The 16,841-nt window shown below is 44.0% G+C and overlaps 1 protein-coding gene across 1 annotated transcript in view; it reads right to left on the bottom strand.

Moving 5' to 3' along the window:
• Positions 1 to 16,841, bottom strand: part of LOC137564340 (cytosolic beta-glucosidase-like) — a 108,449-nt gene that overhangs the window by 47,850 nt on the left and 43,758 nt on the right. The window contains exon 3 of the mRNA XM_068278107.1: positions 32 to 834. Within this exon, the coding sequence (XP_068134208.1) occupies positions 32 to 834 (803 nt within the window). The remainder of the gene's footprint in view (positions 1 to 31; positions 835 to 16,841) is intronic.

Genomic DNA, 16,841 nt, shown 5'->3' with positions numbered 1-16,841 from the left:
ATCTGTTAATAAATGAACATTGAAGCCTTACCTTTACGTGTGCTAACAGCTTACGCAAGCCCCACGGAACAACAAGCAGCCACTCAGGTCCAGCTAATGGCCAGTCTGGATCTGTAACACCTTCTGCTCCAACGTCAGAATTACCAAGAGGTTGGCTGGATGTACTATCAAGAGGTTTTACTTTTCTAGTAGTGTAGTAGTTCAAACAGAAGAAATCAGCAGTGCCTTTAATCATGGCCTTTTCCTCTGCTGTAAACTCCGGGAGTCTAGAAGTTTTCAAACCTTCCTCTTTGCTTTTCTGAGAAATAACAGATTTCATGATGGCTGGATAATCTCCATCAATGAAGATTGGGTTTGCAAACCAGTGAAGGCGGAAAATCATGTATCGCATTGTAGCTTCTTGATCAGCCAAGGAATCTGCATCTAGAGGCTCTGCCCAATCCGAATCTAGAGCTATGGACACACGCCCCTTTTGCTTATCTTTGAAACAGTTATTGTATACGTGCCAGGCTTTGGCATGAGCTTTAATCATGTTATGGCCCGCCTGGTATGCTCCCACACCAACTTCCTTCTTCCCTGGTGGAAAATTACCTACTTCGTAGGACAGTTTGGAGGCAAAATATGGCTCGTTAATAGTAATCCAAAGTTTAACTCTGTCTCCAAAGGTGGCATAACAAAACCGTGCGTACTGCTCAAAGATTTCCACAGTCTTCTCAGAAAGCCAACCACCTTGGTCTTCTATAGCTTGAGGATGGTCAAAGTGACACAAAGTGACCATTGGAATGACATTCATCTCCAACAGACCGTCAATGAGCTTGTTATAATAGTCAACACCTAGGGCAAAGAAAAACAAAATATTTCTTTAACTGCTAAATGCTGTAGTGTTGAAAGACTGTTGGGCATTTAAAGTTTTGGTAAGTAAGATTTGTATCTAAACTGTCCATGTAAAATAATCTTGTAGAAAGGTTTTATGTGGAATTAGGGTTTTCTTTGGTGGTCGTGAACAAGGAGAATCCTTCTTTCCTGTCTGTTATGCGTTTAACAGTTAGGGTATATACATATCTTGCATACATATCTACACCATCGTTTTCAACGACTGAGCTTTCATATTTTCATATATGCTTATTTAAGTGAACCCGAGGTGAAAATAAACTGATGAGATAAACAAGTGAATTTATCCTCCTACTCCTAAAAATACTTTTTTTTTTAGATATCCCATGGTTTTATTTTATATTTACACATTTACATGGTACAGTAGAATGACTGTTTTGTTGTCTCTGCTCAGTGGCAGCCTATTAAGTGTCCCTAAATAAAAATACATGAACACTGACCTTTTACTATCTCCGGCCCAGTGCACACCAAAACCGCTAGCAGATCCGCAATACGCTAGTGGTTTTGGGAGCTGATATCAGAGCGATTCTAGGTATGCTTAGAGAGGTTTTCTAAACATACCTAGCGGTTTTGGCTGCGTTTTTGTGTAGCAGATTACACATATTGTTACAGTAAAAGCTGTTACTGAACAGCTTCTGTAACAAAAACGCTTGGCAAACTGCTCTGAAGTAGCGTTTTCAGAGCGGTGTGCTTTTTTCCTATACTTTACATTGAGGCAGAAACGCTTCTGCAAACCGCAAACGTGCAGCAGGAGGCACGTTTGCGGTTTGCTACAAACCTCAAACCGCCGGTGTGCACCATCCCATTGAAATACATTAGCCAAGCGTATTTACATGCGGATGCGGCCGGCGGATCGCACCTTAGTGTGCACTGGGCCTCCCTCTGCTCTCAGAAGTTGTATTCTGCCAGGAAAACATTTATGGCTGCAATTTCTTATCAGTGATGTTTACTATATTCACAACAAAGTACTGGCAAGACAGAAGCTGCTACTTCCATGCCTAAAAATTAACTCTTTCAGGCTTCAAAATAAAACAAGTAAAACAGCCTGGTTATTAATAAGTTTTGCACTGTAAATTCACATATTTATCTCATCATGTCACATGTCGTCTCTGGTACACTTTAAGTTGATCTGCAATTTCTGACTTGGCAGATTTATGGGTCCATTCTTGTAGTACCAAGCTAGATGGTATCTGCAGTATAAGTTACATGCATGTATCCTGCATGGTCCCAGTCTTGCAAAGAACACTGGCTTGATGGCAAGAGTATGACAAAAGGTGCCAGATGTGGCACTACTTTTCTCTCAATGTGATTTTTATCTTGCAGACTGTTTCCACTTATGAAACACGTATTACATATTTCTTTTCACAGCTATGAGCTTATTTCCCAAAAGGGAACAATGGTGTGTTTACAGTGAAAGTGCTTGGAGACTTGTCAAGTAGGCACACAGAAGAACACTCTACCCTCCAATGGGAGCTATACTACTGAAGGACTCGGCCTTACATCACTGTTTATGGAGGATGTACATTAGATCAAATGTCAAAGAAATTCCAGTCCATCAAGGTCATTTTTAATCACTTCATTAATCTTTATTTTGCATTAATTTCCATTATTTCCTATTATAGTGATAATTGATCATTTAAAATGTCCCTGATTAAAGAGAACCTGTAACTTCAGCAAAAGATAAAGTTTGATACTTACCTCAGTAGAGGGAAGCCTCTGGGTAATCCAGTAATCCAAAGGCTTCCCAATCCATCCAGGAGTTTGCTGTTCCTGTGCAGGGTTCTACTGCACATATCTGACAACAAGAGCATGTTGGATATGTTGTCACGGCCACGCCCCCTCTCCTCCATGTACAAATACAATGCGAATGTGAGAGTCCGGCCACACCTGCACAGCAGACCAAAAGCAACTTAAGTATGAACGGCTTCATGCCAAAGAGGAAGAGGGTCACGGGCAGAAGGGGTAGGGTAGGGGAGAACAGAAGAAGCCTCTGGAGCATCTACAGGCTTTTCTCTTCTTTAGTATCTAAGGCCCAGTGCACACGAAAAAGCGCTAGCGTAAAAGCAATTGCTTAGCGCTTTTTGAAGTGATTTTTTAAGGCGATTCTAGGCATGTGCTTAGTTATTATCTTAGCATGTCTAGCTATTTTTGGAGCGTTTTTGTGTAGCATATTTTAATTTGTGTTACAGTAGAGCTGTACACTGAACAGCTTCTGTAACAAAACCGCTTGGAAAATCGCTCTGATCTTTTCAGAGCGATGTTCCACTTTCCTATACTTAACATTGAGGCTGAATCACCTCAGAAATCAGCAGAAATGCTGCAGGACCCACGTTTGGGAAAAAAGCACATTGCTCTGGTGTGATCTATTCCATTCAAATACATTAACCAAGCGCTTTTTGAAGTGCAAGCGTTTTAAAAAGCGCTCAGAAGCGCTCTTGGTGTGCAACAGCCATTAGTTTTATTTTTCTAGAACATTAAAGGTTTGCTTTAAAAGAGATTTTAAATTACACATTAAATAAACAATATCATAAATAAAATGCATAAACATCCCCAGTAGATAGGTTTCTAAGGCTCTGATGTGCTGGATACAATAAGTTGGCACTCCTGTTTCTTGTGAACAATAAAGCTGATCACAGCAAATCAGAACCTTATAAAAGTATCACCTGGTAAAACTGATCACGCTTCTTCCTGAGTCCTACACACAAACAACATTAGCGGATATGAAGACGTGATTATTCATGTTCGTTAGTTTTCTGCAAAAGTAACAGCACTTTCTCTAGACAGAAGCAGGTCAAGATATTCATCAAAGAGACCATCACAACAAATTGCAACAAAATCATTTAAAAGTATAAAGTGCTTCCAGACGAAAATCCTTGTTTCCAATTGGCTAATACACCGTCATGTGACCATGTCCAGCCGACCAATAAGGATGTACTTAAAGCCGGGTGTCATCACTGGTAGGTGTATAATTATATATATATACAACGATTTTCGGCTGGAAGCATTTTATACTTTTAAACAATTTTGTGCACGCACCAGTTGAACATCCATTAGATCCCTGATTTCAGGATCTATATTCTGAGTGGAAGGATATATGTACAGATAGAGCTACAATATGATTGGCTAATATGTGATATACAGCTTTGATGACCAATCAGCAGACCTTAATGAAGGGGTGGCGACCTGAGATGGGTGGACCTCTAACCACTCCCTTCATCTTAGGTATAAAAGCACTAGGTCTGCAGCATGTTCATTTCGGCTGCTGTCATACGGCCTATACGCTATGCTATAATTGTATATAATGTATATTTTTGCACCTTGGCGCGTTAGCACTTTACTGTCTGCATTTACCCTTGAAAAAGGTTCTTTATAAATTGAAACATGTTGGGTTTTATGGTGGAGGGTGTTTAATTTTAATATACAAACACTGCGATTGGAATGGGTTTTCCCTAATACAATACTTACCTTATAATGGTTTCCAACACAGTCTAATGGTATTTGTCTATTTCCTATAGGACAGCATTTTCAGTTGATTTTAAACTTACTATTAAAGGTTACGTTTTAGTATTCAGTCCCTCTCAGGGAAATTCCTGTGTATCCATTGATCAGTCAGAATTTTGTGATTTGTATTTAACTCACATATCAGCAATTTACCTCTCTAGTCAGTCACTTTAATTTTGAATCCAGTAATAGGTTTAGTGAATTGGCATTTGACAATGATAGGTAAAATCAGCATTACCAAATACGTTATTACTTAGTGAATTGAGGCCAATGCGTACAACATATTCTAGGCTCTTCTTGTCTCTTACCATAGTACTGTTATCATGCCAAACCACTGGATGTCAAAACATACAAAATGTGAACCTTATTCTCTCAACAACAGCTGGAAAGCAGTATGGCTGGCTCCTATCACCTTACCGCTGACAGCCTTGTCACTACACACAGTACTTCTGCTTAAAGTGAAACACAATGGACCTCAAAGATGAAAACTGCACTCAAAGAAAATGATGATGTTGCCCACAGCAGACAACCAGATTCCAGCTGTCATTTTCCATTATAGGTTAGAAAATAAACATCATCTTGTTATTCATCTGTTCCTTCCCTTCAGTTGTTACACACAAGTACAGTTATAATTAGCCAGGAAAAACAAACATGGCCCCTTTATAAACAGAAATAATGCTCAGCTTCCGTCAGTGTATCAGTGTTTTATAAATAGGCCATTTTCCTTGTGAGCACTTAGAGATTTGTTGCTATGTAGATAGTGGTGTGAAAAAGAACTTCCCCCCACCCCGTATCTTTCTGATGCTTTCCGATGCTTGATAAAATATAAAATGAAACAAAGAGAATGTTAGTAAACACATAGCACAGTTTTCCTGTTTTTACTTAAAGGGAATGTCCAAGCATTCCCGCTAGTGCAGGAACATTAACACATACATTGAACCAGTAATGCGTAAAAATGTATGTGTTAATGTTCCTGCCCTAGTGGGAATGCGTAAAAATGTACGCAATGTGGCCCGCCGACCTCCGAGGTCGGAAAGCTGCCAGTGGGGGACTGGAGCAGCAGAGAGTGACTACGAGGGCACAGCATGGCTGCATGGGGCTGGTAGAAGCCCCAGGTAAGTGAATCTCATTTTTTTATTTTGCTTGGACATTCCCTTTAAAGAACAACTGAAGTGAGAGGAATATGGTGGCTGCCATATTTATTTCCTTTTAAAGGGGAACTGAAGTAAGAGGTATACAGAGGCTGCCATATTTATTTCCTTTTAATCAATACCAGTTGCCTGGCAGCCCTGCTGGTCTATTTCTCTGCAGTAATACCTGAATCACACCAGAAACAAGCATGCAGCTAGTCTTGTCAGATTTGACTTTCAAGTCTGAAACACTTGATCTGCTGCATGCTTGTTCAGGGGCTATAGCTAATAGTATTAGAGGCAGAGGATCAGCAGGGCTGCCAGGCAACTGGTATTGATTAAAAGGAAATAAATATGGGAGCCTCCGTATACCTCTTACGTCAGTTCCCCTTTAAACAATACCAGTTGCCTGGCAGTCCTGCTGATTTTTCTGCATAGTAGTATCTGCATCACACCCCGGAAACAAGCATGCAGCGAATTTTGTAAGATTTTTGTCATAAAAATATGATCTGCATGCTTGTTCAGGGTCTATAGCTAGTAATAAATATGGCAGCCTCCATATCCCCAGGGCTGGGCAGAGGCGAGAGAGAATCCAGCCACAGGCACAATGTAGGAGGGGGCGCACAACTCACTCAGCTATCATTCCCCTATTGTATTTGAAGCAGAGAGAAATAAGAAAAAGGGCATACATGGCAGTGACTGCAAGACAGATAACTAGAGATTAAAGTGTTGTGGGCCCTGGGGTGCCTCTTAGTCTAATAGCAATCAGTGTGTAACGGATGGGGTGGGAGGGATGGAGGGGCACACTTTGGAGTCTCAGCCTTGGCTGCTGTAGGACCTTGTCCCGGCTCTGAATTATCCCTCTCACTTCAGTAGCCCTTTAAAGCAAACCTGAGTTGAAAAAAACCAAAACAAACAAAAACAAGATACTTGTGTCAGTAAGGCCCGGTTCACACTGGCACGGATGGAAAACTGATCCGTCTAAAAACTGATCCATGGCACAGATCAGTTTTTAAAAGGCTGTTTTCCATCTCTGACCATCTGTTCCGTTGCGGTCAATGCGACACATCCGTTAGTCTGGAAAAATCACAGCAGACCCAAACATGCGGTCTGTGCAGCGAAATGTCTGACTGACCAGTGTGAACTGATCCATTGGCTAACATTGGATCCATTTGCTTATGCTCTCGTCCATTCTGGTCCCATGTGCTTTTCAACGCCACCATAAGGACTCAATGGGCTTGATTCACTAACCGGCGCTAAGCCGGTTAGTGTGCCCTAAGTGTTAGTGGGCGCAAACCACGGCGTTAGGTGGTTTGCGCCCACAAAGTTGAAATAATCCTGCTCACTGCGAATAATAGTGCGCATTGCTGGTCCTTAAAAGTCGCACCCAATGCAACGAAAATGACGCAGCGCTATAATGCGCCACTTCGGGGGCACCCTCATTTTCGTCGCATCAGGTGCGACTTTTAAGGGCCAGCGGGTGCAACGTTATCGTCGCACCGCGCACTAATATCGGCACACCCGCAGTGTCCGCGCAGTGCACGGGGCCGCGCACAAAGTAGGTTTGCGCACACTAGCGGCCAAAAAGGGCTTTTCACACCAGCGCTAACACTTAGCGCCGGTTAGTGAATCAAGCCCAATGACTCATCTGTTATACTTACGCCTTAAATATTGAAATGTCTCCCCTATTTCGTGTATCGCAATATGTAATACGTTAGCGCTTTATAAAGGCAGTAAAGGCCTTGTTCACATTTTAAATTGCCTGCGCTATCGCAAGTGCTGAGCGATTTATTAAGAGTTTTTCTCAGTGCTTGTCCTGCGCTTTGCGCTAAGAAAAGCGCTTTTCTAATTGCTTTTGCAGAGCGATTTGTTTTTTCACTTCCTGACGTTAGTCAGGAAGTAAACGCTTTCATTTGGAAATGAATAACTACAATGTATTTATTTAAAAAAACGCTGTAGAAATCGCTATACAAAGCGTTTGCGATTTCCCTATACCTTCCATTGAGCCATAATGCTCAGAAAATGGTACAGGCAGTGCTTTTGGAAGCGGATCGCAATGGAACTGCTCAGATGTGAACACTCTCATAGGGAATCATTGTGCAAGTCCTTTTAGGGCGATATTCAAAACCGCTGGTGCTTAAAAAAAACCCAAACGCTCTAGGTGTGAACAAGCCCTTAGGCCCCATTCACACTAGAGTGTTTTGCCAGCGATTTCGGCAAAACACTCAAGCGCTAGCGCTTTTGAAAGCGCTAGTGCTATGATACCTTATGGGCCCATTCTGAATTGGGCATTTTGCGTTAATCGCCGGCGATTAACGCAAATCGCCAAACGCAAACGCGTAGCCTGCACCATTTTCAGACGATTTCCCGGCGATCGCGTTTCAATGCTATGAAAGCACTAAACGCAATCGTGGGAAAATCGCTGCAGTGTCCAGTGATTTTTCCGCATTAAATCACGGAAAAAATCACTCCCGCAAAACGCCGGCGGAAATCACCGGCGTTTTGTGCTTTCAAGTGTAAATGGGGCTTTAGACTGCTTACACACCAAGACGTTACAGGCGCACGCTAGTGCGCCTGTAACGCTCCCCCAACGCACAGCAATGTAACACAAGTGGGCTGTTCACACAGCCCATGTTGCGTTACATGTAACGCTGCACGTTCTCCGGAAAGTGCAGCATGCTACGGCGTTAGAGCGGCTATAGCCGCGTTAGACTGTTTGCACATGCGCAGTGGGGGGCGGAGAGGAGGCTGGGAGAGCCAGCTACAGTAGCCGCGCACATGGCTACTTAATATGCACTGCACTGGCGGCCGCTGATTGGCCGGCGGGACCACGTGATGCGGAGTGTCTCGCTCTGCATCACGTGGTCCCGCTGGCCAATCAGCGCCACTCTGGGAGACCTTATAGGAATCGAGCCGCCTAACGCGGCTCACTCTACCGTCCTCACTTGCAGCACCATACGTTGTGTTAGGTGCACGTTATGCGACCTTAACGTAGCACCTAACGCAACGTCTTGGTGTGCAAGTAGCCTAAATGTATAATACCAAACACCTTTGAGGCACAGTGCAGAGTTCTTGATGCCATCAATCATGGCAAGATTCCTGGCTCTAGAGACGTCCCCAAGGCCAGGACACAACCAAGCCCATTTCTGATCCCCGGTAAAAATATTCTCCTGTGGAATGCTGCATTTGCTATATGTCAGACATGATGGGATCTACTAATGAACTGCAGTGGATCCCATGCTGGGCATATATATAGTAGATGTGATAAACAATTGATATCCAACTGATACCAATCATTTACTACCTTGTCTACTACTACGATGCCTCCCAATGTTAGATCAGTTCTCATCAGCTAATATACCCTTCCCACAGCAGCCACAAGATCTGTAGTACTCGCTGCAACAATAAGCTGTCCTGCTGCCAGGGCCGGCCCTAGACTTTTTGCCGCCTGAGGCAATTTTATATGCTCTTTCTTTTCATATATGTAAATTCACACTACCGTTAGGTTTGGTACATTATCTGTCATTTACCGCATTTAAATGTATACTTTTTTCCTATTAAAAATGTAAAATCGATTTTCTCAATTTGGTGTTTTTAGCATGTAAGGAGGCTTTGCTATTAACCACTAAAGTCGGCAGGAAATCACAAACTCCGACTCGTGATTCCGGATTCAATGCGGAATTTCGACTCGAAACCGCATTCAAATCGGTATTTCGCTTCTATCCATGATGACGATCACGACCAATTCGGAAGTGGGCGGAGTCATGATTGTGATCACTCGGATTCGTGATTGGGGGTATCCGAGCAATCCTGGCTGTTATACAGAATGGCCTTTCCCAATCAATGTTTGACCAATAAGATAACACACCAGTGGAGGTCGCTGCATTTTTAATCACTTGCTGACCGCGCACTCATAACGCGCGTCGGCAAAGTGGCAGCTGCAGGACCAGCGACGCACATCTGCGTCGCCGGCTACAGGCTAATTAATCAGGAAACAGCCGCTTGCGCGAGCGGCTGCTTCCTGTCAATTCACGGCGGGGGGCACCGTGAATAGCCTGCGGGCCGTCAATCGCGGCTCGCAGGCTAAATGTAAACACAAACGGAAATAATCCGCTTTGTTTACATTTGTACAACGCTGCTAGCAGTAGCAGCGTTATACCAGATCAGCGATCCCCGGCCAATCAGCGGCCGGGGATCACTGTCACATGACAGGCAGGAGCCTGTTAGAGGCTGCACAGGACAGATCCGTTCCTGTGCAGCCTCCGATCTCCGGGGAAGGGAGGGAGGAGAGGGAGAGGGGGAATCCTGCGGTGGAGGGGGCTTTAAGGTGCCCCCCCCCCCCGCCAGCCACACGCAGGCAGGAGCGATCAGACCCCCCAGCACATCATCCCCCTAGTGGGGAAAAAAGGGGGGCGATCTGGTCGCTGTGCCTGGTGTTCGATCTGTGCTGGGGGCTGTAGAGCCCACCCAGCACAGATCTGCGAAATCAGCGCTGGTCCTTAAGGGGGGTAAAGGCTGGGTCATCAAGTGGTTAAAAATATCCTCACTAGATTTGATGTTGTCTTTATCTGATCTAACATCAAATGCCCCGCTTAAAGCTGAATGTGTAGTGAGGTTTATGCTGGGAATACACAAAGAGTTTTTTCGGCAGATAGATGACTCGATAGACAGATTTCGATCATTTTTCTGATCGATTTTCTCATAGAAGTGAATGGAAATGGATTAGAAAAATGTTCGGATAATCGATCGGTCAGTAAATCTGCCGAAAAAAACTCTTCGTGTATTCCCAGCATTCGATTTAGCAAGGCTAACTGCAATCATTTCTGAGTTCAATCAGCTAAACTTACTCATCAATTAAAGCAGCCGACGGCTGATTGCCTGCCTAATAGGGCACTTATTCTTTTTACATGGTTGACATAGGTATTAAAGCAGTAGGATTAGCCATACTATGCCAGGGAAAAAACACATATATAAGTAGATAAATACTTCATCTACTTTTTTTGTTTGTTTTGTTTTCAGTGTATGTTATATAGTCAATGAAGAGAATTCTGTTCCTGGTGGGAACCATGTCTTTTGCCCACAGTTTAGGCTAAATCCTGATGCCATTTCTGCCCTTTACTTTTTTCTTTTCTTCTCAAATCGCTGAGTCACCTCAGCCTTGCTTGTAAACACAAGTAAGCAGAGGATCGTGTTTCAGGGAAGTAAATGGAAGGGGACTATATTACAGATAAAAATAACCCCCAGCATGCAACTGTTTGGCACTGACTACTAAAGGACCAGTGCTCCTTAACTATTTCTAGCCCGCGGGGATTTTTCACCTTATGCATCAGAGCAATTTTCACCTCCCATTTATTCGCTAATAACTTTATCACTACTTATCACAATTTATTGATCTATATCTTTTTTCCGCCACTAATTAGGCTTTCTTTGGGTGGTACATTTTGCTAAGAATTCTTTTTTTATAAATGCATTTTAACAGGATTAATAAGAAAAAAGTGGAAAAAAAATCATTATTTTTTTTTCTCCTTGGGCTTCTTGCTAACCGGAAGCACAAGGAGGACGCGGGAAATTTTATTTGCAGAAAGACTGAAGCCTCTAGTAAGAGCGCTTCGTTTTTTTTGCTGGGGACACGGATTGGTTCCCGTTCACTGATCCCAGGGCTATCGGGGGACAGTACGGGGGCGCGATCGCGCGCTGAAGTGTGGCACCGCAGCAGAGCAGCCGCCTGTAAATGAGGATCACATCTGGGCGGCTGAAATGGTTAAGTATGTGATAACTCCAAATCATAAGAGCAGAAAAAGTTTTGAAAGTTTTGAATGCAGGATTAGCATCTTTATCACTTACTACACTCAGACCAGTTGCTGTTGAAATTTGATTTCTATGGTGACAATCCCGCTTTAAATAACATTGGGCTTGATTCAAAGCTAAAGCAGCGCAGCTTAATGTGCACTAGTGCTCGCAAATCCACACTTTACATAGCATCGCTCGCTTCCTTAGGAACAGTGGTAACTGATACTTCATTATCATGTTAATTGTCATAGTAGCGGCTGTTAGTAAAGTATCGCAGGAGCAACACTTCACAGGACCACCCGCATCGAAAGTTACGCACGTTCCTAAGAAAGCAATGCATGTCACTAAGGGAAAGAACGCTCCTACATAGCAGCAAGCGCTGCACTATGTAAAGTGTGGATTAACGAGCTAATGCAGCGCAGCTTAATGAATCAGGCCCTTTCTACCTTTAGGCTGGTTTCACAGTGGGACGTTACAGGCGCTCGTTAGAGCAGCCTGTAACGCAGCCCACCGCACAGTAATGAAAAATCAATGGGGCTGTTTACAGTGCCCACGTTGCGTTACATTGTAACGCTGCGTCACAAGACAACGTACTGCATGCAGTACTTTAGACGTGGCTGAGCCGCGTTAGACTGCTTGCACATGCTCAGTAATCTTGCGGAGGAGCAGAGAGCGGACAGGCACATAACTAATTAATATGCACTGCACGTTGTGACGTGCAGTGTTTACTTCCTGGAGTGGCCGCTCTGTGCGGCGATTGGCCGGCGGGACCACGTGATGCCGCATGCGCACAAGAGTGCGCATCATGGCATCACTGACGCCAGAGTGAGCTGCACAACGCGGCTCACTCTGACGTCCAGATCCAGCACCACCAGGCGTTCCGTCAGGGGGACATTATGCGACCTTAACGCCCCCTCTAACGCAACGTCCTGGTGTGAAATTAGCCTAAAAATAAGGAAATAAGATAATAAATCCTGTGCTATATGTTTACTTAGATTCCTTTGATCTAACAAAGTCCCAAGGACAGCCTCCAACATACATATAACATTGCATTAGCTGGCAAAACACCATGGGCCTGAACCAATTTACTATTTCTCCTAAGTTTTCTCCTGTGAGATACTTTTCATCTTCTGTTTAATAACTTTTCAGCATTCTGAAATTAAAAATGTAGTGTCAAAATTATTCTGAGTATTCTCTTGCTTGCTTGTGGCTTGCTTATAACGCATTTTGATGTGAAAATATTACCTGAACAAAACTTGAAAAAAGTGAATTGGATTGGGCCCCATGTTTTGTACATTGGGAGCTTGTAGTTTTTGTAAAACAAGTACTGAATATTCCTGGCAAGCTCCTGCAGCTTCCATCCTTTTTGAGAAGGATTTTATTGGACAGAAAGCTGTTCAGACTCCTCCCCAATCCCATCGTCACTCACATGAAGTAGCCATTGAGGAGCTATGAGGGGCAGTAGCCAATCTCCATTTGGGAACATAGATCACCTGTCCCAACTCCTCCCTCTGCTGGTGAGAGATTGCCTCTTTGTGGCCAGCACTGCAGAGACCACAGAGTTACATAATGATAAGAATCTGCTCAGCTCCAGTGCTGCTCACATGAGTTAATTTTTCAGTGGCACAGGGAAGATCTGGAGACAGAGAGCTGTTTTCTTATTGAAAAAAACATTCATGGTACTTCTAGCTTTATGCTATTTAAAGGCATTTCTGGAGTCACATGACGTCTTCAAAGGGAATTTCTCTGGAATAGCTGCATCAAGTATAAAAATTGTGAGAGTGATATAATAGTTCACAATTCACCTTTACCAACAACAAAAAAAGTCCAGGTCTGGGAAACAGGTTACGATCAGAAAAACGGGTAGCAACAGGAGAAATTAGGGAGAGGTGAATACTTTTTCACATCACAGCGCACAAAGGATGTTAATCATGACTGCAAAATATCAATTGAAATACCGAATTCCCATTTGTTTTATTATTGCATAAACATTTAGAAGAGAACTGTAGAAAAGGTTATTTGCTGATACTAACCATATTTCTCAGTATAACCGCACAGTTGTAAATCTTAATGAATGGAACAGTCGCTCATTAAAAACAAAATATTACAGCCGAGGAATGAGTGATTGATGTGCTGCGCTGTGAACAAATAACCATTTACTTACAAGGTTATTTTCAGTACACTTCTATTAATAATCCTTCAAAAAGTCTTCCTAAAACCCAAGTGTGGGCAGAAAGAACGTGTGCATGAAAAAAGGGCGCCGTGAAACAAAGAAACCGGCTGGACAACGAAATGGCGCCGGTTGATAACGAAATCTGATAACAATAGACCTCACTGTCAAACTTGGTTAACAAAAAATACCGTTGTTAAAACAGACGGGAAGTAATAACCAAAATATATTAACGTTAAAAATCGTTACGTAATTCAACAATACAGCTTAACCCAACCCTACTCTCACACAGAACCTTCCTGTAACGATTGTGGAACTTCCTCCGTGATCAGCGCACAATGCGTGCGCTGATACGGCGGAAATCCCCCACAAGCGTATAACTGCAGGAACCCAGCAAAAGGTGCTACGCACCCGTAGAGGGAACGTCCTGTTGGCAGATGGCGCTGAGGAGTGCAGAGGAACCAATCCTCTGTACCTCCACAAATGCCAGACAGGAATTGTACGAAGCGCAGAACGCAATCGCAAGGGAAGCGATTGCGAATGAGAACGAGCAAAGGGACAGTTTGTATGTGTGTGCGCCAATCTAGTCGCCACCCCGCGACAGCGCACACACAACAGCAGATACGAAACAGAAACGCAACCGCAAGAAAGGCGAGAACAGAATACGAGGATAGCAAAGCACAGCAAATCATACAATGAGGAGATACGGAAAATAACAAACGCTAACTGAACGCGAACACCGCACTCATTCGCAGAAGTGCACGCGTTCATGCGCGGCCTCCACATGATAAGCACAATAGAGACAAGCACGCCTAACTAACCATCGACACACAAACATGTAACAGAGGATGCGAGCGCTTGCTTAACGGTTACCTCACCGAGCCTCCAGCAAGCGTTCGTAGCAGACGAGACAGACACACAAAAACAGGGACAAGCGAGAGATAGGATCCACAGCACTAGCGAAAGTGGCTAGCGCGATCCAGGAAGACAGAACAGAAGGATCCACAGCACCAGCGCAGGATGCTAGTGCGATCCAGGTACAGAGTAGCAGAACAGAAGGATCCACAGCACTAGCGCTAGGCGAGTGCGATCCAGGCAGACAGAGTAGCAGAACAGAAGGATCCACAGCACTAGCGCAGGATGCTAGTGCGATCCAGGAAGGCAGAACAGAAGGATCCATAGCACTAGCGGAAAGTGGCTAGCGCGATCCAAGAGGACAGAACAGAAGGATCCACAGCGCTAGCGCAAGATGCTAGTGCGATCCAAGTGAGACAGATCAGAAGAGATAGCTGGTAGCAACCGCTGCACCAGCTATACTCCAAGAACAGAGATCAGAACGATTTCCTGTCGACCACCGCTGGGACAGGACAATCACAACAGAACAAACAAAACAGATAAGCAATCCTAACTGCACTAGGGGAACCTGCCTAGCGCAGTTTCAGGAATTACTCTAAGCTGAACTTCAAACAAAGAGCAAGGCTGACACTCCTCCAGGAGTGTTTCACAGGAAGGAATCCTTATGACCAGCCAAGCATTGTGGGAAACACATAGTACTTATAGTACACGCCTCCAATGAATGTGGCCAGGCAATTTGCATGACAACGTATGCAAATTCCTCAGCAAGCACAAGCTGCAAAACTGACAGAAGGTCTCCTTTCCAGAGTCCTGCAGCATGCAAACCTAAACAATGGTCAAAAAGCTGCCTGCCTGCACAGGCAGCTGAGCAGATCATTACACTTCCCCTGGTGGCGCCTAACCCTAACCACTCCCCCCGGTGTTGCCTAACCACTCCCTCTGCAGAAACACCCTTTTCCACATAGAAACGATAATATCTTTGATAATATAGAATCTATACATACGAACGAAATATGATAAAAACTATAACGTTGCAAGCTTTTAAAACGATAACATACTTCAAAAACTTTAATGTTCTAATGTTGTTAATGATATTTATTGTGGCACCCTTTTTTTGCCGTATTAACGATAATTGCATTAAAATCTATCCACCTTGAGATGGCGCTCTTTTTTCCTGCTACTGAAAGAACATTGTAGAACATGCCACTCCCCACCAAACTGGGTAGTGAATCCAGGCATATGAATCCACTACTATAATGTGAAAGAGATGTGTTTACTAAGGCCATGGACACATTAAAAATTGCAAAGCGATACTGCAATCTCAGGGGCTTTGTGTAAGCATTTTGTAAGCATTTTGAGGTGCATTTTCTGGCGACTTAGGTATTCTATTGAGCAGTGGCATAGCTAAGGAGCTATGGGCCCCGATGCGAGTTTTACATGGGCCCCCAAAGCACTCTATACGTAACATTGATACGGCGCACCAAAACCTGCCAAGGATAACACAGTGTCAGAGGTGCAAGAAGGGGATGGGGAACAGCTTGTTAATGATTATCATTCAAAGCATTTATAGACGTGATCATTACAAGCGCAGGACCAATTTAGAGCTAATACTGCAGTTGAGGGAGGGCCCGACGGGGCCCCTCTGGTCCAAGGGCCCCAGTGCAGTCGAGACCTCTGTACCCCCTATTGCTAAGCCACTGCTATTGAGCCCACACGTTCACAAAATACTGCATGTTCTGTGATTGCGATTTCCAAAACTGCAGTCGCTCCAGTGAGCTCACAAACATAGACTTTTTACAATACATTAGCAAAGGTTTTTTTAAGCGCCATCGATTGTTGGAGCTCCAAAAATGCTCAAAAAAGTGCTCTAGTGGCTGCCAGGCCTAATGTCTGGTATATAGCATGCAATTTCCTGTCAGATAGACGGGTTGAATAGATCATTTCCGGCAGGTCCGATCTGATTTCTGATTGATTTTCCAATCATGTCTATACAAAATGGATCAGAAAAAAAATATCAGAAATCAGATCGGACCTGTTGTAAATTATCTGTTCAACCCACATGTTGTAACACATTATTTCAACAGAAAATCATTGCACCGCAACTGCACCAGTGTGGAAGCGCCATTGAAATATACTTGCTAATAGCAGTGGTGCTCATCCGGAATCCGGATATCCGGGTAACCCGGATATCTGAACTTTTTTCAGCTATCCGACCGGATTCGGATTCCGGATACCTGGGCCGAAATCCGGATAGCAATCCGCGGATAGTTGTCAGGAAATCCGGATATCCGTGGATATTCGACTATTGAGAAACTGTAACTAAGGAGATGACGTCCATGACGTCATTGAGCCAATCAGAGGGCTCCCAGGGGCTCCCAGCAGAAGCCCTAGCAACCAATCACAGAAGGGAACCCTGGCCAGCCCCACCTGACCTCATTGAGCCAATCAGAGGGCTCCCAGCCTAAGCCCTAGCACCCAATCACAGAAAGGAACCCTGGCCAGGC

The sequence above is a fragment of the Hyperolius riggenbachi genome, chromosome 1 (assembly GCF_040937935.1).
Source record: "Hyperolius riggenbachi isolate aHypRig1 chromosome 1, aHypRig1.pri, whole genome shotgun sequence".
Classification (NCBI taxonomy): Eukaryota; Metazoa; Chordata; class Amphibia; order Anura; family Hyperoliidae; genus Hyperolius; species Hyperolius riggenbachi.
The sequence above is the reverse complement of the archived record's forward strand: the minus strand, read 5'-3'. Positions and strand labels throughout refer to the sequence as shown.